Below are 27,075 nucleotides of genomic sequence, written 5' to 3'. Positions count from 1 at the left end.
CTACACTAACTGATGAGTTAGCATAGTGAATTAATCCTCCTTTCCAAGAGTGCAATGTTAATCACTTTTCCCTTCCGTTTTGCACTGCATTTTTAATTTTTCTTTAAAACTTACAAAATACCCTACATTACTTATTTTGTCCAGTGGTGGCACAGTGGACTAATAGCTTCTGTGAAACTGGTGACGGTACAGGATTAGAGTTTTTTTAGTACCTTTAGGGCACACAACATGGAGTATCTTTGGTATCTAGGTTTCTCACAGATCCAAATCTTTCTTGCTAACAAACCCTTATTCTAGTAACCTAATGCGAAAGAAAAGAAAAAAAATGGGAAATAAAGTGCTCACTACCAAAATGACCATAAAACAGTTAAAAAGAGAACTTTGGAAAGAAACACCATGCTGCTGAGTGTAATTCTTTAATTCCACAATAAAACAACGTACCACATTGTGTGGTTTATTGTCTGGTTGCATGCCGTTTTATTGTGGAATTAAAGAATTACACTCAGCAAAGTGGTGTTTCTTTCCAAAGTGCTCTTTTTAACTGTTTTATGGGCATTATCTAAAAAGATAGATCCCTGGTGTCTAGTGTTCCCCACCCCTCCAACTTTGTAGGATTTGCTCATTAGTCAAGGGAGGTGTATAGAAGTGCGACAACCCCCCCACACACACTCAGCCCCCCACAGATTGCATTCATGACACAAATGCCCATTCACCCATACACACACACACACACACACACTTCCTAACCCCCCTACTGTGACCTCCTGAGCAGACACACAAATTCACACATGCCCCACACACAAATGCAAACACATATACCGAATACTATCGGTCAACTAACTCCTCAGTACTTACCTCTACTACAATAGTGACACAAACTTGTGGTTGTGTTCATTAACACAAGCATCTGTGTTACTTTATCCAATGTAAATACTTTACTACAGCCCCAAAAGTTAATCAAGAAACCTTGTCACACTTTATTTCATGCAACTTAAAATGCACCATGACATTTATTTAAAGGAAACCAATGTTACTTTTAGTTATGCATGGTTAAGACAATGAGACTACAACAGCAACAGCCCAGGAAATGCAGAAAAAATTGTCAGATCTTTATGCTAATTCCACAGCAGCAATATATTCCTAGAGTCAAAAAATACAACTGACCATTCTAATTCCTATGGCAATAACATACTTACCAAGTCAAGCATGAGACATTAAACATTCCGAAGTTAAGGGTGTGGAGACAGGAAAGTAGGCCAGAAAGAGAGACTACTCCACTGGTATCAAGATAGGATGCAAAAGAAGAAAATCTAAACCACATGTAAAATGCTTGCACTTCCACTGTAACAGATGTAAAAGAGTCTGAGACTGATTGATACCAAGTAAAGTTGGTAAAGTCTGGTAGCTAACAGGTGCTCTGCAGGAAGGGACAGAAATAGACCAGCAAAGTAAATCAAAAATGAGAAAGACATTTCAAAGAAGTGAGTTGAGTACCAGCCCAGTCACTTCATTTTCTCGCTCAATCTGTCTCTCCTTTTTTTTTTTTTTTTTTTTTTTTTTTTTACCATTTATTAATGAATCCTGCAGGCAGCCAGGGCATATTTGGGTAGCTTTTAAAAGTGTATTAATGTGCATCTGTGTGTGTGTGTGTGTGTGTGGGGGGGGGGGGGGGTCAATGCCTCTATCTGCATACCACATGCTCACCTGTAATAGTTTCTACTAAAGATAAATCCAGCATTCTAAATTTTAAAATCAGCTGGTACTAACTTCATAACAAATTCTTACAAAAAATATCTGACAAAGGGAAACAATCTGCTTGCTATGGAAAATACAGCTGAGCGGGTAACTGTTTTGAAACAGCAATAAGAAATACGGATATGATAAAGCAATGCTCCCCATGTATGGTAGCAAGATCTGACAATGCCAATACCATATTGCCTAGAGACTGGCACATCCTTTCACCAGGGAGGGGGTGAGGGGTGCAAATTCCACTTCCAGAAAACAGGCTAAGAACTAAATGATGTTGGTGAATACGCAGCCCATGTGTATCATTTTAAGAACTCTCTCAGAAGAGAGACAATGGGATGAATTAATAGACAACCTGTGTAAAGTACAGTTTTGTACCTACCATAAATGTAGATGTTCGAAGATCCACATTGCTGCAGTCATAACCTGTGGGTAGTCCGCTGTCCTCGGTCGGCCCGAATACCAAAGTGTTAGGCTGGCGTCGGTCATGGTCGCTCAGATCTGACGTCAGTACGCCGTGGTACTTAAAGCGCATGACCGACGTCATATTCTCAGTCTTTCTTGCCCCAGATGTCAGAAGGCCCTAAAAAGAAAGGCCACAGCCAAAAAACAGAGAAACATCCAACCACCCATGTACAAACAATATTTACAACCCAAACCACACAACCACCCCAAACTACAGTGGGGAAGGAGGGAGGGTAAATTGGACTGCAGCAATGTGGATCTTCGAACATCTACATTTATGGTAGGTACAAAACTGTACTATGTTCTTCATCTCACATTGCTGCAGTCATAACCTGTGGGTAGAATCCCAAAGCAAAGGTAAAGGGAGGTTGGCAAAATCATAAAGCATTGGGAGCTGCTAACATGCCCTGCAAAACTGCAGTGGCAAACCCAGCCCTAGATTTGGAATAAAGAGGGAGATGGTAATGTTTAGAAAAAGTGTGCACTGAACTCCAAGTAGCTGCCTCCAAAATATCTTTAGTAGCTACACCCCTTAAAAAAGCAGTAGAAGTGGCAGTAGCCCTAGTGGAATGAGGTCTGATTCCAGCCGGAATCTCCTTACCATGATGAGAATAACAAAAAGCAATACAATGGCCAATCCACTTAGAAATAGTTTGTTTAGAAACAGGTTTCCCCTGAGAACCCAAAGCAAAAGAAACAAACTGTTGAGACTGTCTGAATCCTTTAGTTCTGCTCAAATAATAACGCAACTGCCTGTGAATATCCAAAGAGTGCAAAATTTTTTCCCCTTTATTTTGGGGATCAGCATAAAATGTAGGCAAATTAATAGATTGGTTCAAGGCCACATTTGAAACAACTTTAGGCATAAAAGTAGGGTTAGTACGCAGGGATACCCTATCCTTATGAAAAATCGGGAAGGGTTCAACTGCCATTAGAGCCTGTAATTCAGATACCCTTCTAGCAGACGTAATTGCCAACAAAAAAGCCGTCTTCCAAGACAAAAACTTCAACTCAGCAGTAGCTGCAGGTTCAAAAGGAGGTAAAGTGAGTTTTTCCAACACAAAATTGAGATCCCAGGAAGGAGTAGGAGCTCTACGTGGGGGTCTTATGTTCTTTGCCCCTCTAAGAAATTGCTTAAACAAACGATGAGAGAATAATGGTGGGTCACAGTCATAGTGAGCAGAAATGTCTGCAGCATGAACTTTTACAGAGGAGAAAGACAAACCCTTGTCTAGTAATTCTGTAAGATACTGAAGTGAAACACTCAAATTAAGTACTGAAACATCAAAGCTCTTTGCTTTGCTCCAAAGAAAAAATCTCCTCCATTTATCAGCATAAACTTTCCTTGTACTAGGCAGTCTGGCCTCCAAAATAACATTCAAAACTTGTTGAGGAAGCTGCGACCTTCCAGGATCTAGAACAGAATATGCCAGGCTGTCAGATGCAGGGACTGTATCCTGACATTGAGGAAATGATTGCCTGCCTGAGACAAAAGGTGTGGAATTGATGGCAAAGGCCAAGGAGGCTCCCGTACTAAACTCCTCAGCAGAGGGTACCAGTGCTGACGTGGCCAATCTGGAGCTATTAGAATCATGGAGGGCTTGTCCTGTCTGACCTTCAAGAGCACCTTGGGAAGGAGAGGCAGAGGAGGAAAGGCATAGACGGGAAGATTGTTCCAACTGAAAGATAGAACATCCACTTTCCAAGCTTTTGGATGAAACATCTCTGTGCAAAACTTTGGCAGCTGGAAATTTAGTGGAGAAGCGAACAGATCTATGTCTGGAGTCCCCCAAATCACTGTCAACTGTCGAAATACATGAGGATCCAATTTCCACTCGTGGGGATCCACCATCTGTCTGCTCAAAACATCCGCTAAGGAGTTCTGTGCTCCTGGCAGAAACCTTGCCTGAAGAGTGAGGTGCAAACTGAGAGCAGTCTCCCACAAAATCATAGCTTGCCTGCAAAGAGGGTACGAATGGGTTCCCCCTTGCTTGTTGATGGACCACATGACAGTTGTGTTGTCTGTTTGAATCAACACTTGTCCTGGGTGAAGTAGATTCTTGAAAGCCATCAATGCAAATTGGACTGCTAACATCTCCTTCATGTTGATATGCAAATGTTGAAGTCTGGCAGGCCACGTGTCTTGAACCCATTTTCCATTGAGGTGTGCTCCCCAAGCCTTGTCTGAGGCATCAGTCGTTAAGATCTGACTTGCCTCTGGTCGGGTCACAGAGAGTCCCTTGTTTAGGTGACATTCCTGAGCCCACCACAAAAATTCCTTTTGAATGCAAGGTATTATCTGAATGACAGTGTCCAAATCGTGGCAGTGTTGAGTCCATACACTTTTGAGATACCACTGTAGCTTCCTCATATGCAATTTGGCATTGGGAAGCACCAGAATACAAGATGCCATGAACCCCAAGGCTTGAAGGACTGTCCTTACAGTCAGCCTGGACCGTAGAGACAATTGTTGGAAGTAAAGGGTAAGATTTCTTTGCTTGTCCGGGGTTAAAAAAGCCATCTGAGAGGCTGTATTCAGTCTCACACCCAGAAAGCACATGTCCTGAGAGGGTACTAGACTGGACTTTATTTCGTACACAGAATACCATAGGCACCTTAACACTGCCATAACATACTGTAGATGGTGAAGTAGCTTGTCTTTGTCTTGAGCAAGAATCAGGCAATCGTCCAGATAAGGATAAATGTGTATTCCTCTTAACCTTAAGAAGGCTATCACCGGAGCCAGAACCTTTGTGAACACCCTGGGCGCAGTAGATAAGCCAAAGGGCAATGCAGAGAACTGATAATGTAAAGTCCCAGCCCGAAAACGCAGGAATCTCCTGCAGCTGGGCCTGATAGGAATATGAAGATAAGCCTCTTTGAGATCCAGAGTTACCATCCAGTGATCTTTGCCTAGCAGAGGCAGAAGTTGTTGCAAAGTCAACATTTTGAATTTTGGTATGTCCAGGTACGTGTTGAGAATAGACAAATCCAGAATTGGCCTCCAAGTGTTTCCTTTCTTTGGTACAAGAAACAGGCGAGAATAAAATCCTAGGCCCACTTCTGACGGAGGGACCTGCTGGATAGCCCCCATTTGTAGAAGTAAAGAAATCTGCTTGTGAGCCTCCACCTTTTGCTGAGGAGGAACGTCTGGCATGCCTTTGAAAGGAGGCAATGTGTGGAAATAAAACTTGTAGCCTTGGTTTATAATGTCCAACACCCATTTGTCCTGGGTGACTAAAAGCCAATTTTGCCTGAAAAGTGCCAACTTTCCTCCCAGAGGAGCTGCCAGACAGAAAGGATCGGGCAGCTGAAGATGCAGGTCATTGGGTCTGTTTACGAAAGGACTGGCCCCTGCCCTCACCTGTAGACTGTGCAGGGGAACTCCACATCCTAGGCCTGAAAGAACCCTATGCATGAGCTCTGCCCCTACCACACCTAGATCTGCCCCTAGACTGTAAATCAGAAGAAGGGTAAGCCCATCCCTTAGTAGGCCAATTTCTGCTAAACTTAGGGGGCTGCACCTGTAAAAAATCCTTAACAGTCTGCATAGACTTAGCTTTGTCTTCCATTTTCTTCAAGACTGACTCCACAGGAGAACCAAACAAAACTTCAGACTGAAGGGGAGCATCCAAAATCCGAGCTTTAACATGCTCTGACAAGTTCTGATCCTTAAGCCAGGCGTGCCTACGAATAACTGATCCAGTGGCAGCCACCCTGGAAGAAGCCTGTAAAGCATCAAAACCACACTGCAAAGAATGCTTACCCACCTGATCAGAGGCATGAACCAAATCCTGTAATTCCTTACACTCTATGCCCTCTGCTAAAGCATCTACCTTAGATTTTAACTGACTAAGGAGAAAATTCTGGTACTTGAGCATATGAAACTGGCAATTCAAAGCCCTCATTGCAAGAGTGGAAGAGGTATACACTTTTTTACCCCACCTATCCAAAGCTCTAGAATCTTTATCCATAGGAACTGGATTCTTTACAACCGAAGCCCTGACACCCTTAGGTCCCTGGCTAATAGTTTCTGGGTCAGCCCTTGGGCTCTTATACAAATATTTATGAGCCTCTGGCACTCTGTAATACCTGTCTGGCTTCACCGGGGCAGGAGGCAAAGAGTCTGGATTAAGGGAAGCCTCAGAGAAAACATCCTGAACAACATCCAAAACAGGAGGTATAGCCAAGGGCCTATGTTGAGGTAAAAACAAAAATTCCCTAAGCCTCTTTCGGGAATCTGAGAAATCCTGACCTTCCCATTTAAAATGCTCCCTCATAGAATGCAGGGTTTCTGAAAAAGAAAAATCCTCTGGGGGGGAAGCAGAAGGACTAGAATCCTCTGCGTCTGAATCAGAATAAGGGGGAAAATCCTGAATGTCTTCAGCCGAAGACTCTGAGTAATCTGAAGAATGATCCAATCCTTCCACCTCTGGCTCCACCCTAGGCCTCTTATCTGGAGGGGGCATAGAACCTCTGATCAAGGTAATCAAATCTTCTGCCATTTTAAGCATGTGTTTTTTAGGTACAGAACCTGCAGAACTAGGACTGACGCCAGAGGAGGACAAACCAGGCCTGGCCTTGGAAGGTACCTTAGAGACAGAGGGAAAAGGCCTAACCACCTTATGTAAAGAAGGGAGTACAGCAACCTGAGAGGCCCCCTCAGCCTGACCCGACTCCTGAGAGGCCACATCATGCAAAATTAAAGGCTCCCCCTGAGACTCAGCTGAAACCTCGGCTGGATCCACAGATTCTACCGTGGTTTCTAAAGAACCGGTGTCCGGAACGGACGACTCATCCTGCTTGGACTTTAACGATTTTTCCTTACGCTTCTTAGCAGTAGCGGGCGTCGGAGGATCCAACGGCATATTGTAATTACACCGCTTACCGAAGACAAGCCTAGCACAATCTAACCTACGTTTAATGGTGCGCTTATTAAATTTAGCACAAAAGCGACACCCAACTACGTCGTGCTCAGGCCCCAAGCAAGGAATACAGAGAGAGTGGTAATCCCTATGAGGTATCCGTTTCCCACAAGAAATACAATTATTCACTTTTTCTGACATCTGGATTTAACTGAGGCAAGAAAAGACAAAAATATTCCCCAACGGGGTACTTAGCCCAACTTGGTTTTCGGTCTGAAACTCAGAATACGAAAATTTCAGGACGCCGAACGGCACTTGCAAACGCTGCTTCTGCTTCAGACCATGCGGCAAGAAAGACTGAGGATATGACGTCGGTCATGCGCTTTAAATACCACGGCGTACTGACGTCAGATCTGAGCGACCATGACCGACGCCAGCCTAACACTTTGGTATTCGGGCCGACCGAGGACAGCGGACTACCCACAGGTTATGACTGCAGCAATGTGAGATGAAGAACATCACACAAAAGCCACACAGGTTTCTGTGTGTACCAGGTTAAGTTGCCCTGATTCATAGTCCCACTCAATGCTCAACAGTACACTTCTGCTCTGAGCAGCAAAAAGGTTTGGTACTGCATGTAAATGCATCAATCATGTTTTCCAATGCACTGCTCTGGAGGGTAAATTAACTAGTATGGCGATTCACAGATGTCCTTTTTAGGCAATCTCTTTGCAGAGCAGTACACAAAATGTGTAACTTTATGCATCAGTTTAGCTGTACGCATCTTTGCAATTCAGTGAAAGAGAATCTGGGAAGGTTAAAACAGAGCTGCTTCACCCTGCTTAGACTGTCAAGCCAAGTAAGTACTGCAGTGTAGTGTGTGTGTGTGTGTGTGTGTGTGTGTGTGTGTGTGTGTGTGTGTGTGTGTGTGTACGCGCGCAGGGACAGTGTATTGGTAAATTCTGTGAGTGTATGCACATGACTACTTATTGTGAGCCTGACTGTGTGTCTATTTGTGGTAAATGACCACTGCTTAGTGTGATCAGTGGATGTTATGGATGGGGAGACTGTGGGTGCAGTAAATGGATGCGTGTATGTCTGTGTCTGTATGCACGTGTCTGTCTGCATATTCATTAGCATCCAAATTTCTATGCAGGCTGCATGACTATGTGCCTGTGTATGGTCTCTGTTAATGGACACTGCAGGCTGAGTAGGTCTGTAATCTATAATGGCTTTGCCCTAATTAGCTTCCCCTTTCTGTTGGCAGCTAGGTTGTGTGTGTGTGTGTGTGTGTGTGTGTGTGTGTGTGTGTGTGTGTGTGTGCGCGCGTATGTGTGTGTGTGTGTGTGTGTGTGTGTGTCTGTGTGTGTGTGTGTGTGTCTGTGTGTGTGTGTGTCTGTGTGTGTGTGTGTGTGTCTGTGTGTGTCTGTGTGTGTGTGTGTGTGTGTGTGTGTGTGTGTGTGTGTGTGTGTGTGTGTGTGTGTGTGTGTGTGTGTGTGTGTGTGTGTGTGTGCGCGCGTGTGTGTGTGTGTGTGTGTGTGCATGAATGTGTCACTGTTTACTGTTAATCTGTGTGCATATGATGGGAGGGAAGCATGTACCTGTATGTGGTCTGATAAATTCCTGCACCTCTTACTAGTGCAGGTTGTTGGTAGGGTGCTCAAACTCACCAGTTGTTGAGATTACCATACTGAGAAATTCACATACAGGGCTGGACTTGGGTGAAATGGTGTCCTGGGCATTACCCCCCCCCCCCATCATGGGCTCCCAAATACTATGCACATTAATTTTTCCTTTCTTTTCCCACACTTTGCCTTACTATTCAACTTTTTCAAGAAGCCATAACTTTCTGTATGTTCTGAAGTCCATTTTAAAGCATTTTTTTTCTTTTTACACAATCTTTTCTTCAATTCTGATTAAGGAAAGAAATTCAGTGTTCCTGTTCAGTTTGTTTTTCTTGCACCCTTTCAGAACACCTTTCCTAACCAGCACATCATAGTAATAAGCACTTAGGAAATAAATCAATTAAACCATGACCCCCAGAAACCTTATGGGTTATAATGCTCTGGGATGCATTTTAGAGCCCTTTCCCAGCCTTTTAATCCAAGTGACCTCACCAAAAATAATGAGTAATAAAATAATTTCAGTCTTATTTTTTTTTTCTTTCAAGGAAGACACAAGTTGTGCTCAAGGCTTAATGTTCAAAGCTGACAAAATAGTAGCTCATAATAAACTAACAAGCCGATTGCTGTGAGGATAAACAGGTCCTATTATGGGAATAATGTCTGCCCTCTAACTCCCCAAAAAGACAGTCACTGCCTATGCATTACCCTAGTGTTAGACTGGGATGAAAGCAGAGGTTCAAATTGCCACAGTCATGTATTTCAAGTGACATGACATACATTTACATAGCATACCTTCTCACTCCTAATCCCCAATGGCAGCTACCTGTATATGTGACTGATACAACTGTGAGGAAAGTGAAAAAATAATTATTACATTAATGTATTCTATTTGTTTCTCCTATACAGTACACTGCCCCCACACAAGCTATAACAGCATTCTTTTTACACCTCTGAGGTGTGTGCAAAAAGTAAAGGAAACAATGACTACACTGTCTCCAGCCTAAACACAAGCTATGACGACCTCCTGTGCACATCTCTAAGGTTTGACTGTGATGTAAATTAAATAAGTAATAACCACACAATCCACTGCTGTTTAGCAGTCGTCAAACAGCAGCAGAGTTAAGTCACTTTTACTTACCTCATTGAGGAGTAATGCACAACTGTCATTGTCATGACTTCACAAATCTTCCCTGATTTTGCCTCATAACTTTGTTCTGTCCTTCATTAAAAGTTTGATTTGCTGGTAAGTCATACAGCATTACAGACAGTCAGTATATCCAGACATCAGAGTTGTCTGCTTCTTATTGTCCAAAATATGCATGTTGATGCAAATGGTGTTATTCTATTTTAACTTTCTAAGTGAATTAGTAATATTTAAAATGTATTCCTTATTTTTGAGCCTTTATTCTGCTATTAGTTTTGGCATTGCACATAATTCTTTAGCAAAGAAGTTGAGAGATATGGTATCTGGTTATAAAACTCACTGAAATAAAAAACCTTCCCTTAAGATCAGGAGCATCATTTCCTCTTAAAGTCCAAGGTGTGAAGTGAGATCGGCCACTCTGGGCTGCTGTTTTCACTAGTATTTATCTTACTCATGTTCATGATCAGCTTTATCCTAACAAGATCATATTGCAGCCCTGTTCTGGCTAGAGTGCAATCCAGGAAATTAATATTTTTTTCTCATTTTCCCCAACAAACAACAGCTTTTGTGGGACACCCACATAGCCAAGAATGATTAAGAGGGCCCCCTGCAGCCACGGGTAATGCAGGTACCTAAAGCTGACTTTGTTGTTAAGTTTTAGTGAACAGAGTGTCCACCAGCAGGTGGTAACTAAGCCAGGGGCATGCAAGTCATACAATATTTAATGGAATTACAGTCTGTTACGTGATAAAACACTATTATAATGTGAAACATCTTTGAATTTTAAAGGAGATGTAAATAAAAGTTATTATTAACCACCTGGTTTATTAAATATAATACATTGCTGCACTAGCTTTTGTAGGGTTGACAGACATTGCAAAATATCAAGATAACTGCTGTGGTTGGGGGACTCCCAGGAACAGGGGGACCCTGCGGCCACAGGGTTTGCTGGGTGCCTAAATCTGGCTATGAGAGTGGGAACAGAACCCACAGCCTTCTGGTCTTTCAGCACCAACAGTAAGTCTGATACCTGTTGTACTACTAACTACAATTTTATCTATGAATTTCAGCCAGTGTGTTATATTACCACTTCTTCTCAAAAACGCAGGTTCTGACTGAACTTAAACAAGTTAGACTTACTAACAATGCAGGAGATTAAGCACACTGTCTACGAAGGAGTGAAAATAGATTGCTTAATTCCTTATTCCCAGCTAAAAGTATGTCCTGTTAATACCACAACTAAAGTATAACTTACCACATGCCCAGATGTCAACTGGTTTACCATAGGCTTCTTTTCGCAAAACCTCTGGTGAGAGATATCCAGGTGTACCTGCAAACCCTGAAAATTAAAAAGACATTATGAACATACTAAGGAAGGACTATATATATTTTCATGCCAGCTGTAATGAATTTAAGCAGTTTTCTGCTGTTCAAAACTATTGCTTCAACAAATAATAAATAAAAATTCCACAGGGAAGGAAAAACTCCAAACCCACTAGCATGGTTACTTTTATGCAGCACTACTGTTCTTTAATGTCAAGAGGCAGAACTTTATCAGAATGATTTACCTAGCTGATCTAGAGGCAGAACTTTATCAGAATGATTTACCTAGCTAATTAACAAAGCAGCATATTTTCATCTTCAGTGTTACATCATAGAGATGAAAGTTATTAGGAGGGAAAGGCTACTTTACATAACAGTATTGAGTCTTATGGTACAGTGACCTTCCATTATGTTCCATCAGACAAATGTAAAAACTATGTCTCTTCTAAAACACAGCACACATAAATTATACACTTGTTATACACTGCTGAAACCAAAGAAACACTTGGAAAAAATAAACATGCACTACATCTAGTAAAAATCAAACAGGAAACAAAAAGGTTTTTAACAAAACTGAGTTTAGCAAAAATGTACTACTCCCAAGAAAATAAATGAGCAATTTATAGCTGGATATGGAAGAAGCATCATGCCCTTACCCTTTCCAGCAAATGCCAACAATTTAGGTGTGGGAAAGAAAATATAGTAAAGAATGAAAGGAGCAAGGACATTAAAAGTTAACTATTGTACAATATAACAAATAAATACATAAAAAAGAAAATGGAAATAAACAGTAAACAAATCTTACCAAACCACGCTTGCTGGTCACCCTGTACTTCGATAGCTAAGCCAAAATCAGCCAGTTTCACTGCAGCCCCCTTACATTTACTGGCCAACAGCAGATTTTCTGGCTGCATTTAAGACCAGAAGAAAAATTATTAAAAGAAGAAATAAATAGTGCACTTTTTATAAACACCTGAAACAGATGGGAAAATTCCACCAGTTAGGATGCCACTTCAAACCAAACCAAATACGCAATGAAAGCCTGAACAATACTTTTGGCTTATTAATTGAAAGTTATGTCTCTTAAGAGACTTCAATTCCCACCCTCTTGTCCTCTTTTCAGTGGACAAAATAGAGTTTGTATCCCACCACCAGCAGTTCCTCCCATTAGTAAGAACAAATACTTAAAGGCGAAGTACAGAAAATAGAATAATTTCTCTAGGTCAGTAAAAATTATGCGCATCCCTGCAGATGGAACAGAGCATTATCAGTGAAAGTAATACTCTACATGAGAACCTCTGTAACATTGTACTGCCCTTCAAATCATGATAAATGGGGTGGGGGGGTTGGTGGTGGGAGTCAGGGGGGGTTAATAACAAACTTAACAAGCTGACCACCTAAATAGTACAACTGACTTTTTTCCCAAAAATCAGTCATAGTAAAATAATGTAGCTGGTCAGGAAATGAATACCCATAAATTTATTCAATGTATCTAAGTGCTTTCATTAAACTTCTTCTATCAGTCAGAATAAATGATGGGGAAAGTGGCACAGTAAATTGTTAAAAACAAAACAAAACAAACAAAAAAACAAAACAAACAAAAAAAACCACAATTGTATAGTGAATATCAGATGTACACTACACACATGTAGCACACTGCAGCATGGCATGAATGGAGGAAAAGGGGATGAAGAATGTCAATAGCATGATAAGCACATGCAAACAAAGCACAACCTCATACTATACACACTAGGTGGTCAGTGAGGTCATCTAGATGGGAAAAATGCATTTATTCCCAGAGTGTAGTTTAACTTCTATTTTCGGATATGTTACATGTGGTCAACAAAACACAATCCCAGTCAAATGGCTGCAGACTTAAAGTTACATATGCACACAAACATAAAACATCTCAACACAGGAGCAGAAATAAGCTGAATTATATTAAAGGACAACCACATAAACACTCAAAGGAAGTGCAGGCCTCACAAGACTGGGATCCGTAATTAGACCAGCACATTAAAATAATACACTGTCTGCTGCAGGTATGTTGTAGTATCTACATTCGCCATCCCAAAGAAGCAGCATCATTCTCTATGCATTTACACCTGTGACACAGTAAAACAAGCCTATAAAGAAATGTTTCTACAGTTTCACTATGCTACTTTGGGATTTCATTATTCTTTTTTGATCACGTCCCAGTAAAAAAAGGGGTACTGAACAAAGACCTCTGTCTGCATATCAGATAAATTTAGGGCCACAGAGACAGGGTAAAAATCTAGTATTATTTTTATCATTTTAGTAGCACTATGTCATCTTGAGCTGTACATAAGGGGAAAAAGGCTTCTATGTTTACAGTAAGAATTATGGACCTTAGCCATGTACAGATGTCAAGGGTCACAACTGATGGATACATCAGTGGCAACAGATCTGGCATAACACTCAGTTTAAGAATTGCTGTAGAAATACTAAGTAGAGGTTACAACCAAGTTTTCCTAAGGAAAAAGTCACAACTCTAGTATTATAGATTAGAGGATGCAGATCAAATGTAGCAGTGAAAAATAAAGGTACGGATGTGGCTAGAATAATAGAGCAGTGCAGTCAAACAGGTTTTACTATATTCCAAATGGTTCAGGCAGAAAGGAATAACCAGATATCCAAAGTTCAACAAAGTTCAAATAATAGCCTGGATACTAGAATAGCCAGGTGGAGGAGGATAGCAGTAAGTGACTGATGTCTATCTCGGACAAAGTGGTTAGATAAAGTTGGCTGACTGCCAGCAAGCAAGCAAGCAAAGGACTGCATGGCACTGAAACAGCCAGGACTGGGGATGTTGGTTTGGTATTATCAGGGTAGCATACACACATACACATACTGGGAGTGTACTTTAGTGGGTCCCCACAGTGATGCAGGTGCTCTTGTCACTCACTAAGGGTGGGTTTCGGGCCCAAATCAAAAATCCTTGACTGCCTGGATCACAGCCTCCTGTGATCTGATCTTTGCCCTCATCACAGAGTGAATGGGAAGACTGGCTGCAGAGAAACTGATGTTTGGCAGGCAGTGAGGATAAATAAACTTGGAAAAATATGCCATATAATCAGCAAAACTTATCTGAATTCAAATACTAATCACAGGGGTCTTTCTCGTGTGGCCAGTAAGCAACTACACAGAAAAGAAGCCTACACACTTGTTATTGCAGGCCATGTAAAATAAAAGCAATTTTAAACAGCATTGAATAAACAAAGAGGGCATCCTTCTCCACCACTGAAATAATGCTGAAAGGAGCCACTAGATAAAAAGTAGCATTTATTTTTCACCCTGCAGGGATGGGTGTACAAAAATAATGATAACAGTTGTACAACTGGCAGCAGACAAGTCTAAAAGAATCATATGTCACAGTGTGCAATGCACAAGTACAAGGATACTGCCCCTCCCCACCACCACCATCACCACTACCAGTAGGAACCATGGAATCAGTCAGAATTTTCAAATACATGTCTTAAACCTTTTTATAATGCACAGACTGGCAAAGCCTCACGCAGTGTAATTCACTGCAAAGCCTCTTCTTAGTGCCCTCTACTTCTGAATGTCTATTCCACTTAATCACTAAATATTTTGCACTTTTTATTCTGAGAACACTTCATAAACACTTGCATTTACTCTTTTAATGATGTCAATGACCAAAAGAAGAAAAAAATGTTAATAAAAGGAATTGCTTCTGAAACACCAAGCCTGCGTTTACCTAAAAAATTTACCTAGAAATTTGCCTACCAGAAAAAAAAAATCCGTATTGAAGTAAAACAAATGGGTCCTTAAAATAAAATTGCTGCTCCTGTTTTAGGGATAAAATGCTATTGCAAAGATTTCCCAAATCCCTAAAAAGATATCCAGTCTGAACCTGGACAGTCTGGTGCCAACTGTTAAAAAACATGCTGACTGATTCTCAAGAAAAGCACTAAGTTAGCACTACAAAGAAAAAAATAGAAAGGAAAAAGAAAAAGAAAAAGAAACACGCACACACACAAACACAGATTAGGCAGCCACAGGGTTGAAACTCACCTTGAGGTCTCTGTGGACGACCCCCATTTGGTGACAGTGGAGAACCGCCTCCAAGATCTGCTGGATGCAGTGACTGCATGCAAACACCAGGGGGTGTGTTAGTTGCAACTGGGTGATAAAATCACACTGGTTGGAGGGAAGGGGTCTAGGAAATTAGGGACTTAGGTTGTACATGTACAGTGCAGTAAGAACTGGCAATTATATACACCAAAATGTTAAGTGTGCTAGGACAGGGTCTAGGCTAAAGGCAACACAGGAAAAGCAAATGTTTAATGTAAAAAAAAGCAGTTTAGCTGAAGTTGTTTTAATAATTCTCTTGCTGATAATTCTGTCTGACAATCAAACCTGAACAGCAGAAATTCTGACTGCCATCACCACAATGCCCTTTTTCATGCTCATAAGAATTGCATTAAAGCATTAAAACAAAACACTATTTAAGCCCCAGTGAAAATAATAAATCTCCCACCAAATCAGCACAGTAAAAATTCCATCTGCTGCACATTCCTACTGCATTCAGTGTCACAATCATCATACAAGGCCACAAAGCTCTTCCCCAACACATCCCAAAACAAAAGCAACATTCATACTCACAGAAATGGAAAGGAGCACAGGTTAACTTTTAGTTATGTACTTACCATAACTTTAGATGTATGGGATCCATCTCGCCTACATTCTCTACAGATGGGTTCGGAGCCGATCCTCGGCTCCGACTCGGCCGCTATACAATAGAACGCAGTCTCTTATTGGCTGAGTTACCTCGTATCCCAGGATGCACCACTACTGCTTCCCCAGATCTTGTTTGTCCGCACACATGCACACACACATAGACTGTTATAACCTTGCCAGGTGTTCCAAGAGAGGAAGAAGTTGAATTCGGATCATCCGGTCTCTTCTGGTCTACGAGGCAGGGGGAAGGAGGGTGGGTTATTAGGAATGTAGGAGAGATGGATCCCATACATCTAAAGTTATGGTAAGTACATAACTAAAAGATGTAATGCGATCCTATCTCGCCTACATTCTCTACAGATGGGACAGCGTCCCTAGCACCTAATTCCTGGGTGGCTCACTGGAAAACGCTCCTGAGAACCGTGGAACCGAAGGAAGCTCGGCCCCTAGATGCCACATCCAATTTGTAGCGAGAAATAAAGGTGTGTAGAGAAGACCACGTAGCAGCCGCACAAATGTCACTAATAGAGAGCTTGGAATGAAAGGCTGCCGAAGTGGCCATGGCCCTGGTAGAATAAGCTTTCACTGGAACTATAAGCTCCTTATTTGAAATGAGGTAAATATGACTGATACAGTCCCTGATCCACTTGGCAATAGTGACTTTCGTGACGGCTTTGCCCAATTTACTATCCGAAAAGGACACAAACAGTTGATCTGATTTTCGTGCTTGGTGTGTCCTATCCAAATAGAAACGTAATTGTCTGTGCACGTCTAAGCTGTGAAAGGTATATTCAGCTCTGTTTGAATATTTAGGGAAAAAAAACGGTAATTCCAGTGATTGTTGCAAACAAAAGTTAGAACAGACCTTTGGTATAAAGGATGGGTTTGGTCTAAGAGATACTCTATCTTTGTGAAATACCAGGTATGGTGGTTTTACACACAGGGCTTGAAGTTCTGAAACTCGCCTGGCTGATGTAATAGCAACTAGAAGAGCAGTCTTCCAAGAAAGAAATTTTAAGTCACAGGTTGCTGCTGGCTCAAAGGGAGATGAGGTTAATGCACCTAACACCACGTTAAGGTCCCACGGTGGTGCAGGATGAGATATAGGGGGCCGTAGAAGCCAAGCTCCTTTAATAAAGGCTTTGCACAACTTGTTGCTCATTAAAGGTGGATCTACGCTCTCGTGAAAATTGGAAATAGCAGCCAATTGAACTTTGATGGCAGACACCGAACAACCTTGGTTGAACAGGGAAGCTAAAAACTTCAGAGCCTCTGACACAGAGGCTGTCATAGGGTCTAATCCTCGGAGTTGGGCCCAAATAGCAAACCTCTTCCATTTATTGCTATACATCTTTTTAGTAGAAGTCTTGTGGGCAGAGGACAAAATATGCATGACTTCAGGGTTGAAAGAATGGCTCCTAACTATGGTCGGAAGAGGAGTAGCCAAGCTGCTAACTTCAGAGAATGGCGGGACTGATGGAGCTGTCCTGACTGATGCGTCAAGAGATCCGGAACTTGGTCCAGAAACCAGGGACCCTGCAATGCATATTTGTGAAGAAAGGGGAACCAGACTTGACGAGGCCAGTATGGGGCAATTAGAATCATTTTGCTTTCCAAGCGAATCGCCTTCTGAATCACCTTGGGGAGAAGGGGAACCGGTGGAAAAGCGTATAGCAGACCGGGGGGCCAAGCTTGGACTAGAGCATCCTTGGGGATCTCCCCCGGAGCTGGGGTGAGAGAGAAGAACTGCTGGCATTTCGCGTTGAGGGGAGTTGCGAAAAGATCGCAACAAGGAGCTCCCCATCTCGAGAAAAATCTGTGTTACCACTCTGTCGTTCAAGGACCACTCGTGAGGGGAGAGAATAGTTCTGCTCAGTCTGTCGGCTATCACATTGGATCTCCCCGGAATGTGTGTTACCACTAGGAAACGTTTGGTAGCAATCGCCCAATCCCATACCTTCATGGCCTCTCTGCAAAGGGGGGTAAGACATGGTCCCTCCTTGCTTGTTTAAGTACCAGACTACCGACATGTTGTCGGACTGAATGGCAATCGTACCCTGGGGGAGGTGATCGTGCAGTGCTTGCAACGTTAAAAGCACCGCCCTCATTTCCAGGATATTGATGTGGAGAAGACTCTTGGTGTGCCACGTGCCTTGGACCGACCTGTCCAGATAATGTCCCCCCCACCCTGTCTGGGAGACGTCCGTAGTCAACGTGGCCGAGGGGGATGGGGGAACGAATGGTCGCCCTAGATTCAGGTTGGAGGAAAGAAGCCACCAACGAAGATCCTGTTTGCACGTCTCTGTGATCAAAATGTGGTGACTGAGGGGAAGGTCTTGATAAGACCATTGGACTGATAGGAGCCACTGGAGTATCCTCATATGCAACCTTGCCAAGGGGACCAGAAGAATGGGGGCTGACATGGAACCCAACAACTGCAGGACCATTCTCGCTGGAGCACGACGTCTGAGGAGTAATTCCCGAACCTGAGACTGCAACGTTGCTATCCTTTCCGCAGGAAGATAGACTCGCATCTGCCTTGAGTCTATTTCTGCACCAATAAACAGAATACGCTGCGATGGCAGCAATACGGATTTTGTCCAATTGAAGGTGATTCCTAAGGAGTTGCCTAGAGAGATAGTGGCTGCTAGAGCTTTCAAGAGTAGATGCCTGGAGGTGGCAGTTAGGATCCAGTTGTCTAGGTATGGAAACACCTGGAATCCTAGACTTCTCAGGTGAGCAGTCACCACCGCCAAACATTTGGTGAACACCCTGGGGGCTGTGGTGAGACCAAAGGGCAGGGCACGGAACTGGAAATGACTGTCTCCTAGGCTGAAGCGCAAGTGTCTCCTCGACGCCTGATCTATCAGAATGTGATAATAGGCGTCTTTGAGATCTATGGAGCACATCCAAACACCTTTCTCCAAAAGCGGGAGAATGGACTGCAAGGTGACCATCCGGAATTTGGACTTTTTCACTAAGCGGTTTAACTTGCTGAGATCCAAAATGGGCCTCAAGTCCCCGGTCTTTTTTGGTACCAAAAAGAATCTTAAGTAAGTCCCTGATCCGGCCTGATCTGCGGGGACAGGTTGGATGACTCCTTTTTGAAGCAGCTTCGATATTTCACTGGCTGCAAGATCCCGTTGACTGGGTGGCGGGTCCGGGATACTTTGGGATGGGGGGGGTTGAGAGAAGGGAATGGTGTAACCTCTGGCGATGATTCGGTGCACCCATTGGTCCTGAGTGATATCTGCCCAGGCCTTTAGGTGCCTCGAAAAACGACCCCCGACTGGCTCCGGAGCTGCACAGTCGGGCACTCCTTCAGTGATGCTGGAAGGAGGAGGAGCCACGAAAGGACTCGCGGTCTCCAGTGTTGCGGGGGCCTCCGCCGCCTCTGGGACGGCGTCTCCCTGAAAAACTTTCCCCTCCTCTGCCTCAAGAAGGGGAATCACTCTGCTGCGACGAGTAAGGCTTTTGAGACTTACGAAACCACATTTTCCCTCCTCTTCGAGCCTTGGGATAAGGTCTGAAGGGAGTGGAAAACCGGGCCCCTACGGCAGTTAAAGTCTTACCCTCCTGTTCGCAGCGAGTCAAAGTGTCCTTTACCTTGGGTCCAATCAGTGAGGACCCCTCAAAGGGGGCATCGGCAAAGGAAGACTTAAAGGCCTCCACAAAGTGACACAGGCGTAGCCAGGCTTGTCCCCGTAGAGCAACACCTGTTCCCACCGCTCTGCTCGCTCCTTCGGCTGCATAAGAAATGAGCCTCATGGACGAGTTGGATAACGAGGACAGGGTAGCCAACTGGGAGTTAACCGTTTGGGCCAACTGCTCAGGTAAGTTACCAGAGAGGGTATCCGAAAGCTCCTTGACCAGATCCCTCTGCAGTCTTGTGAAATGCGTCAAGTAGTTCAGAGACCTTAATGTAAAGGTCGCTGAAGCAAGGGTGCGCTTCCCGTACTGATCCATGCTCCTAGACTCCTTATTAGGAGGATGGACGGACGTTGAAGCCTCTGCCACATCTTGCTGGGTGGCAGATGCCACCACCAAGGCATCTACAGCCACAACTTTTGAAAGAAAGTCCTTATCAGGGGGAGCCGAAAGGAATTTATTGGGGCGAGCTGGCACTGGTTCAACAGAATCCGGGTGTTCCCACGCCCTTCGAGAGATCAAATCCAGAAGCTCATCAAAGGGCGGAGACACCCAGGAGGCGGAGGGCTGAGCCCCGAAGGCCTTGAGGAAAACAGACTCCTCAGCAGAAGGGGGTTTGGACTGCCAGTTGCCTCGTTGTTTAAGGATCTCCAAGATGTCCGCAAAGGATACATCATCCGAGGACGACTTGGGGGACCCCTCCGCATCATCGAGGTCGGTATCCAAGGTGAGAGACTCATCAGGAGAGTCGACGTGCTTCCTCTTGCACTGTTTCTTCCTAGGAGGTTCATCCGAAAGCGTTTCGGAGGGACCTCCAAGAAGAAGGGAACCCCCAATGGGGGTAACCTCAGGCCCAAGGGCTCCGCTGTCATGAGACAGGGGGATTGCAAAGGAGCCAGTCTCCGTGCCAAGGGAAGGTGGTGGTGAGATGGTAGAAGTGGCCAGAGAGGATTTGGCCAAGGCACTCCTCATGGCCTTGAAGGCGGGACCCCCAGAGTCCTGGGATGGTTCAACCCCCAAGGCCACAACAGCAGTCGGAACTCCCGCAGCCGACGCACCGAGAGGGAGACTCGGAACCGAAAGGATCGGTCCCGAAGCTTCCCCCCGGGGCCGACAGAGGAGGTCTGCGTACCGAACCTCGACCCGAAGGGTGGGGTTGGAGTTAGGGTCGGAGCTGACCCGACAACCTCCACCGGCTCCACCAACACTGACTCCAACGGCGCCGAAGCTGTTGGGGGAGGAACCAAGATAGCAGGATGGGAAATCGGCTCCGGAGCCGACTGGGCTGGAGCCGAGATCAATTTTGCAAAGACCGGAGACTGAAAAAGCCTTTGAAGCACCCTGTCTACATCCGAATCAGACTTCCTCGACGACCGAAAAGAGACCGACCGGGTCCGAGTCGACTTCTCCGCCAGCTCCGAAAGACTGGGGGACTGGTTCCGTATGGGTTCGAGAAGTATCGGCGCCGAGGGAGATTCCATTACCACTGCAATTTCCCTCGGAGCCGATGGGGACTTCGGCACCGAAGGGGAAGAGTCTGAGCGGGCAACCCTCATCGGCTCCGAAGGCAGTGGAGCCGATGGAGATGACTCGCCTCTCGACGCCCGAGCTCTCGACTCCGAAGCCAGAGGAGTCGAGGCAGGAGACATCGAGGCAGACCGTTCTGCCCTCGGCTCCTAAGTCCGTGGAGCCAACGGAGAAGCCTGCCGTGACTTTTTAGCTGCCGGATCAGACGGGCTGGTCGGAGCCGAAGATTTTTTCTTCCTCGAAGGGGAAGAAGAAGAAGATAGGGCTTCCTCAAAGGAAGGGGTAATAAGCCCTTTCAAAATCAACTTATTTTTCCTCTCTTGGAGGACGCGAGAGGAAAAAGCATGGCAAACGCTACAGGATTCCTGGAGGTGTTTCGGGCCCAGACAGTAAACACACAAAGAATGGTCGTCCGTAATGGACATTTTATAACTACATTTTGAACATTTTTTAAACCCTGATGGTCTATGTTCCTTCGACATGGCTAATTAACACACTAATTTTAAAAACTAAACTTTAAAGACTACCACAAACGACAGCCTAGACTCTAACTAAAATGCCTAGGACAGGGCAAGGCCCCTCTAACTTAAGCGGGAACGCTTACCACAAAAAACACTATTTTACCACAAAAAATTTAAAATACACAGTCACACAACAACAAGTAGCTGTTAAAACAGCTTTTGGGTGAGTTTTAGCAAAAACTAGACAGAAATAACTACACTAAGAGGCACTTAGCTCAGCCAAGTCCGAGACCACGTCTATGCTGTAGAAGCGGCAAACGAGATCTGGGGAAGCAGTAGTGGTGCATCCTGGGATACGAGGTAACTCAGCCAATAAGAGACTGCGTTCTATTGTATAGCGGCCGAGTCGGAGCCGAGGATCGGCTCCGAACCCATCTGTAGAGAATGTAGGCGAGATAGGATCACATTACATCTAACATTATCCTTTCTTCACAGGACTCTTCTGTAATACAGGCAATTCAGTGCATCTACACATCTACATCATTAAGTGTCAAGGACCACGTACACTGCTGAAATAACAGATACGTTCTGACAGTATCAGCTGATCCATGAGAGGATCCTTTTTATTTGCTATTGGTTGGTTTCATCTTCTCCAACTGGAATTTGGTAAAAAAATAAATAAATAAAATAACAAGCTCTGACATTCAGGGATGTCTGAGCACCCATACTAACACACATCTTGAACTCACCCACACACCATTAGTGAAGGCTTCCTGCAAATCAATAAATTACATAGCTAAAACTATTATAAAAAGTAATCCACAAGTGCATACTTGCCTGACGGGATTCTGATGGCCAAGAATTATGGAGGAGTCCCCCATGTACAGAAAGCTGCACAAAGGGCATTCCTGAAACATCAAGTTAGGGCCTCTCATAGTTAAACTGATACAGAAATAACGTATCCATTTATATCTAACAAGGCTCATCCTTGATGAGTTCTTCTTTGGTTTGAATCCCAAAAGTATCCACCATGGTGGAAAGATCTGGTGAAAAGCACAGAGCTTAGCTGAGTCTTTGAGCACTGTCTTCCCAAATGAGACCCAGCTACCAGAGTTGTGGTCAAGGCAACAACACTCAGTGAAGGTGTGTGAAGTGAAACCTAAGTGGCCATGACATAGGAATTTGCAATCTAAACATTCTTGAAACATGCAATAGAAACAGTCACTCCTCTACTGGTGTGATTTTTGACAGTACCACTGTCAATGGAGCTTAGCCATCAGATGGCAAAAGACAATTCAGCTGACTTCCTCCTTAGAAAGTGCTTTGCAAATATGACCTCTTCCCTCCCTGGTGAAAGGTGCTGAATAACACGTTTGTCTTCCTAAGTTCATGCATTACTTGAAATAACACCTGAGCTGTTGGTGCACAGCCAGAATGTGAAAATGTCTTTGTATTTTGTTTTTTGCTTTTTAAAGGAAACCAGGAGCTAAAAATATTATTTCATGAACAATTCTAAAATGATGGAAATATGGGTTCATCCTGAGGGATTTCCTGTCTTTATGAAAGACCAAATATGGTTCTCTACATACACATAAGGGCCTAAAGCTCAAACATCCTCCAAAGAGGACTGAAAACAAGACAAAATAAAAAGCATTTCCCCATGACCTGCTAACCAAAATATTTCTCAGCAGCCCCAATAATCTTTGAGGTCCCAGCCAGTAAATCTGGCAGGATCAAAGTAACTACAACAGAAGCCCGGCCCACAACAGGAGCCAATGGTCACATTAACTACTGAGATATCCCTAGGTTGCATTGGGAGAATTTTTATCAACAAGGACTTAAATTCAGAAACAATGCCATTCCCAGCCCTGAACTTCCTGTACGCACAGCTATACTCCTCCCTCTTTCACTCTCACACACTCCCTAACATCCTGTTATTTTCTTTATACTTAACTTACACCAATTAACTATGGCTTCTCCACTTTCACAGACCCTTCTCATCCCTCCATAAGCTTACTGCTCCTAATTCCTCTATTCCATGCTACCTCTTATTCCTCTTGCAAACTCCCCTCATCTTTTCTATCCCCCACCTCCACTCCTCACCCCATCCTCACACTTTCAGATCTCATTTTCACAATATATCCACCTCTCTAGCTCAACCAAACCCACTCCACTACTTCAAACCTAAACGTATACCCTCCTCAATTAAGTATCACATATCCAAAGCAATATTGTACTTCCCACAAACCACAAGGAGCAAATCAAAGGTCCTGTTCCCTTCTAGCTTTGACTGCCTTTGCCTAGCTGGAGACATTCACCCCAACCCCGAACCTAAGACTACTACCAATCCCACTCCCCCTATCACAACCAATATTACCAACCACAAATACCTCAAGCTACTTACTATTAACGCCCAGAGTTTAAAAAACAAAATAGCCCTCTTCCATGCTTGGCTATACCATATCCTACCAGATATAGTAGCAGTCTCTGAGACATGGCTAAAACTCCACATTACTGACTCTGAAATCTTACCCCCTGGCTTTCAAGCACTCAGATGTGACCGTCAAAACAAAAAAGGAGGAGTAGCCTTAATTTACTCTAGCCTACTCTCCATCACTCCTACCAAAACCCCATTCCTCAGTTCAACAACTCTGAACTAGTCATAGGAATACTCAAAATGAATAACTATAAAAGTATTTGTGTAATGGCCCTCTATATTTCCCCTGGAAACAATGCAGTCACTCGAAGAAATTCTTATATGGGCCTCAACTAATATTAAGCTTGAGACATACATATTAGGTGATGTGAACATTGACTGGAACAAAATTAATACCAATAATCCCTCTATATCTATCAATCCATTTAACTTCACTCAACTAACAAATGGCATTACCAGACCCAATAAAAACAACCCCCCAGGTTCCACTCTAGACTGGATCCTAGTCTCCCACCCAAATAAGATCTCACACACAGGTACCCTACCAGACACCATGAGTGACCACTTGCCAGCCTTCATCTATTGTGCAACCCACTCCTCCCCTCACCTACACCAATATACCCATACTCTTAACCTTACAAACTTTAACCCTACAACTTTCTCCAACACTCTCAAACTAACAAACTGGGACAATCTAAAAATTCTTCCCCTAAATAATGTCATAGACTTCTTCAATACAACCTTCTTAGATATCCCAAGCCCCATCAAGAACAAAAACGGATAAAACCCAACTCCGCCCCATGGCTAACTAAAGATACTAAAACACTTATGCAACAAAGAGACAAGACCTGGAAACTATATCACCAAAATAAACACCCTGATACCCTTCTTAAATATAAACAACTCCGCAACCTAGCCAAAAAACACATTAAAAAAGATAAAAAGTCTTACTATACTAAACTCCAGTCTAACCATTTCAAAAACACCAAACAATTCTGGAACTCCATCAACTCTCTTCTGAACCCAGGTACCAAAAGCAATCCTTGTCCTGGCACCAGTAAAACAGACACCGAAATAGCCACCCTATTCAACTCCTTTACCAACTCTATAGCTGAACTCACCAAGACCTTCCCTAATCGCATCTCCTCCCCTCTCCTCAAACCCACTTCCCCTACCGCTACCCAACCTTCCATTCCTAACAATCCTCCCATATTTCATCTAAAACCCATCTCCACCTCTTACATAAAAAAAAAACTCTCTCAAAACTTAAGCCACACTCCAACGCCCCTGACAGTATCCCCTCACTCTTTCAAACTTGCAGCAAAAAGTATCCCCATCCTCATCCCCATCAGCATTCTCATTAATAGATCCATACAGGAATCTTATGTCCCCAAACTGTGGCATGCAACCTTTATCGTACCCCTCCATAAAGGAGACAAAAATATCATCTCAAACTTCCAACCACTAGCCATTCTCTCCCCATCTCAAAAATTCTTGAAAAATGCATCCACCTCCAGCTCATGCCTTTCCTTACCAATAATCAACTCCTCACCCCTACACAACTTGGTTTCCGTCCTGGCCATAGTACAATAACTGCTCTCCTCTCTTTCTTAGACATAGTAAACCACGCCCGTGACTCTGGAGAAATTGTATCCACAGTCCTTCTAGAACTTTCCAAGGCGTTTGACACAGTCTCCCATACCCACCTTCTGAATCACCTTTCTAACCTTAATCTCTCTCAAAACACCCTACCCTGGTTCAACAGCTACCTCTCTGACAGATCCCAGGCCGTGAAATGGCAAAGTGGCTCCTCAGCATTCCTACCTACCCCAACTGTGGTACCCCAGGGATCCATACTCAGTCCAATGCTCTTTAATGTATTTATTAATGATTTCCATGCTGCCATTCCTAACACTAAAATAGTGCAATACACAGACGACTCAACATTAGTTTGCTCTTCTAATCTCCCTGAGCTCCAAGCAAAAACTCAATTTGCCTTCTCAACTACTGAGAACGGGATGCTTCAAAACCACCTCTCCCTTAACACCAATAAATTCAAAATCCTACTTTTCTCTCCCTCAAGAACCCTCCCCCTAGACAAACGCTCTTTCAATATTATCAGCCATACCATCTCCACCATAGAAGTTGTCCCTTTTGCTAAACTTCTTGGGGTTACTACTGATGAACACCTGAAATTCGATACAAATATTCAACTAAATATTAAGAAAACCCATCAGAAACATGGCATGTTATATAGAAACCCCCACTATCTCTTTGCTTCTACAAGACAAATACTCATCACTACTGTACGGTGTACCCCTACTAACCAACCTTTCAGCATCTCTTCAAAACTAGAAAACTGTTACAACAAAATCTCTAAATTAACAACTAAATCTAATTACTCCTCCCACCACTGTACATCTCTCCACCTGCTAAAGTGGCTAGAACTTCCCAACCACCTTGACTACCTCCAACTCTCTACATCCCACAAATTAATTTTTAAACCAACTACATGCCCTGCACTAACAAATATATTCCTATTTTACACCCCTCACAGAGTCCTAAAATCTGCCCACCAAAATCTACTTTCTGTATACAAATCAAAATGTCCCACTGGTCAGTTTCTCTTATCCTTTTCCTTAACCAAAAATGGAACTCTCTCCCAACCTCTCTAAAAATTTCTGAAAACTTTGAACACTTTAAAACCCAGCTCCATTCCTACCTCTCCCATAATTGGAAATGTAATTGCACTCTAACCTGCTAAAACTCTTCTACATGTACTTCTACATGTACCTCTACTCCATGCTGTTCTCCTAAACAGCTGCCTCTCTCTGAATCCAACGTAACATATCAATACCTTGAATATATATATTGTAAATATTGTACATAGTTTTCTATCTCTATGCTCTCTCCCCATCTGGGAATGATTCTCTTTACTACTTACATGTAATTGTTGATGCTATCTAACTAAGATAATAAATTCTGTCATGTATGTACTCCACTTTTTCTACTGTACAACTGCCTCTCTGAAAACACTAGAATCATGAATTTATGCATAGCAAATAGTGTACTTTCTACCTTTATTTCTCCCCTATTCTACTAAACTTTTATT

At 43.4% G+C, this 27,075-nt stretch overlaps 1 protein-coding gene across 12 annotated transcripts in view; it reads right to left on the bottom strand.

The window, feature by feature from the left end:
* CAMK2B (calcium/calmodulin dependent protein kinase II beta) overlaps positions 1-27,075 on the bottom strand; it is a 3,372,251-nt gene that overhangs the window by 2,108,988 nt on the left and 1,236,188 nt on the right. For 11 of the 12 annotated variants that reach the window (XM_044084244.1, XM_044084249.1, XM_044084247.1 and 8 more), the window contains exons 6-8: positions 15,225-15,297; positions 11,974-12,076; positions 11,101-11,184 (exon numbers count right to left, since the gene is read on the bottom strand). In XM_044084244.1, coding sequence (XP_043940179.1) covers positions 11,101-11,184; positions 11,974-12,076; positions 15,225-15,297 — 260 coding nt within the window. The remainder of the gene's footprint in view (positions 1-11,100; positions 11,185-11,973; positions 12,077-15,224; positions 15,298-27,075) is intronic. The other variant, XM_044084245.1, reaches the window with a different exon arrangement.

The sequence above is a fragment of the Protopterus annectens genome, chromosome 9.part0 (assembly GCF_019279795.1).
Source record: "Protopterus annectens isolate FY-2018-M chromosome 9.part0, PAN1.0, whole genome shotgun sequence".
In the NCBI taxonomy this organism is placed as follows: Eukaryota; Metazoa; Chordata; order Ceratodontiformes; family Protopteridae; genus Protopterus; species Protopterus annectens.
This window is presented reverse-complemented; position numbering and strand designations above follow the sequence as displayed.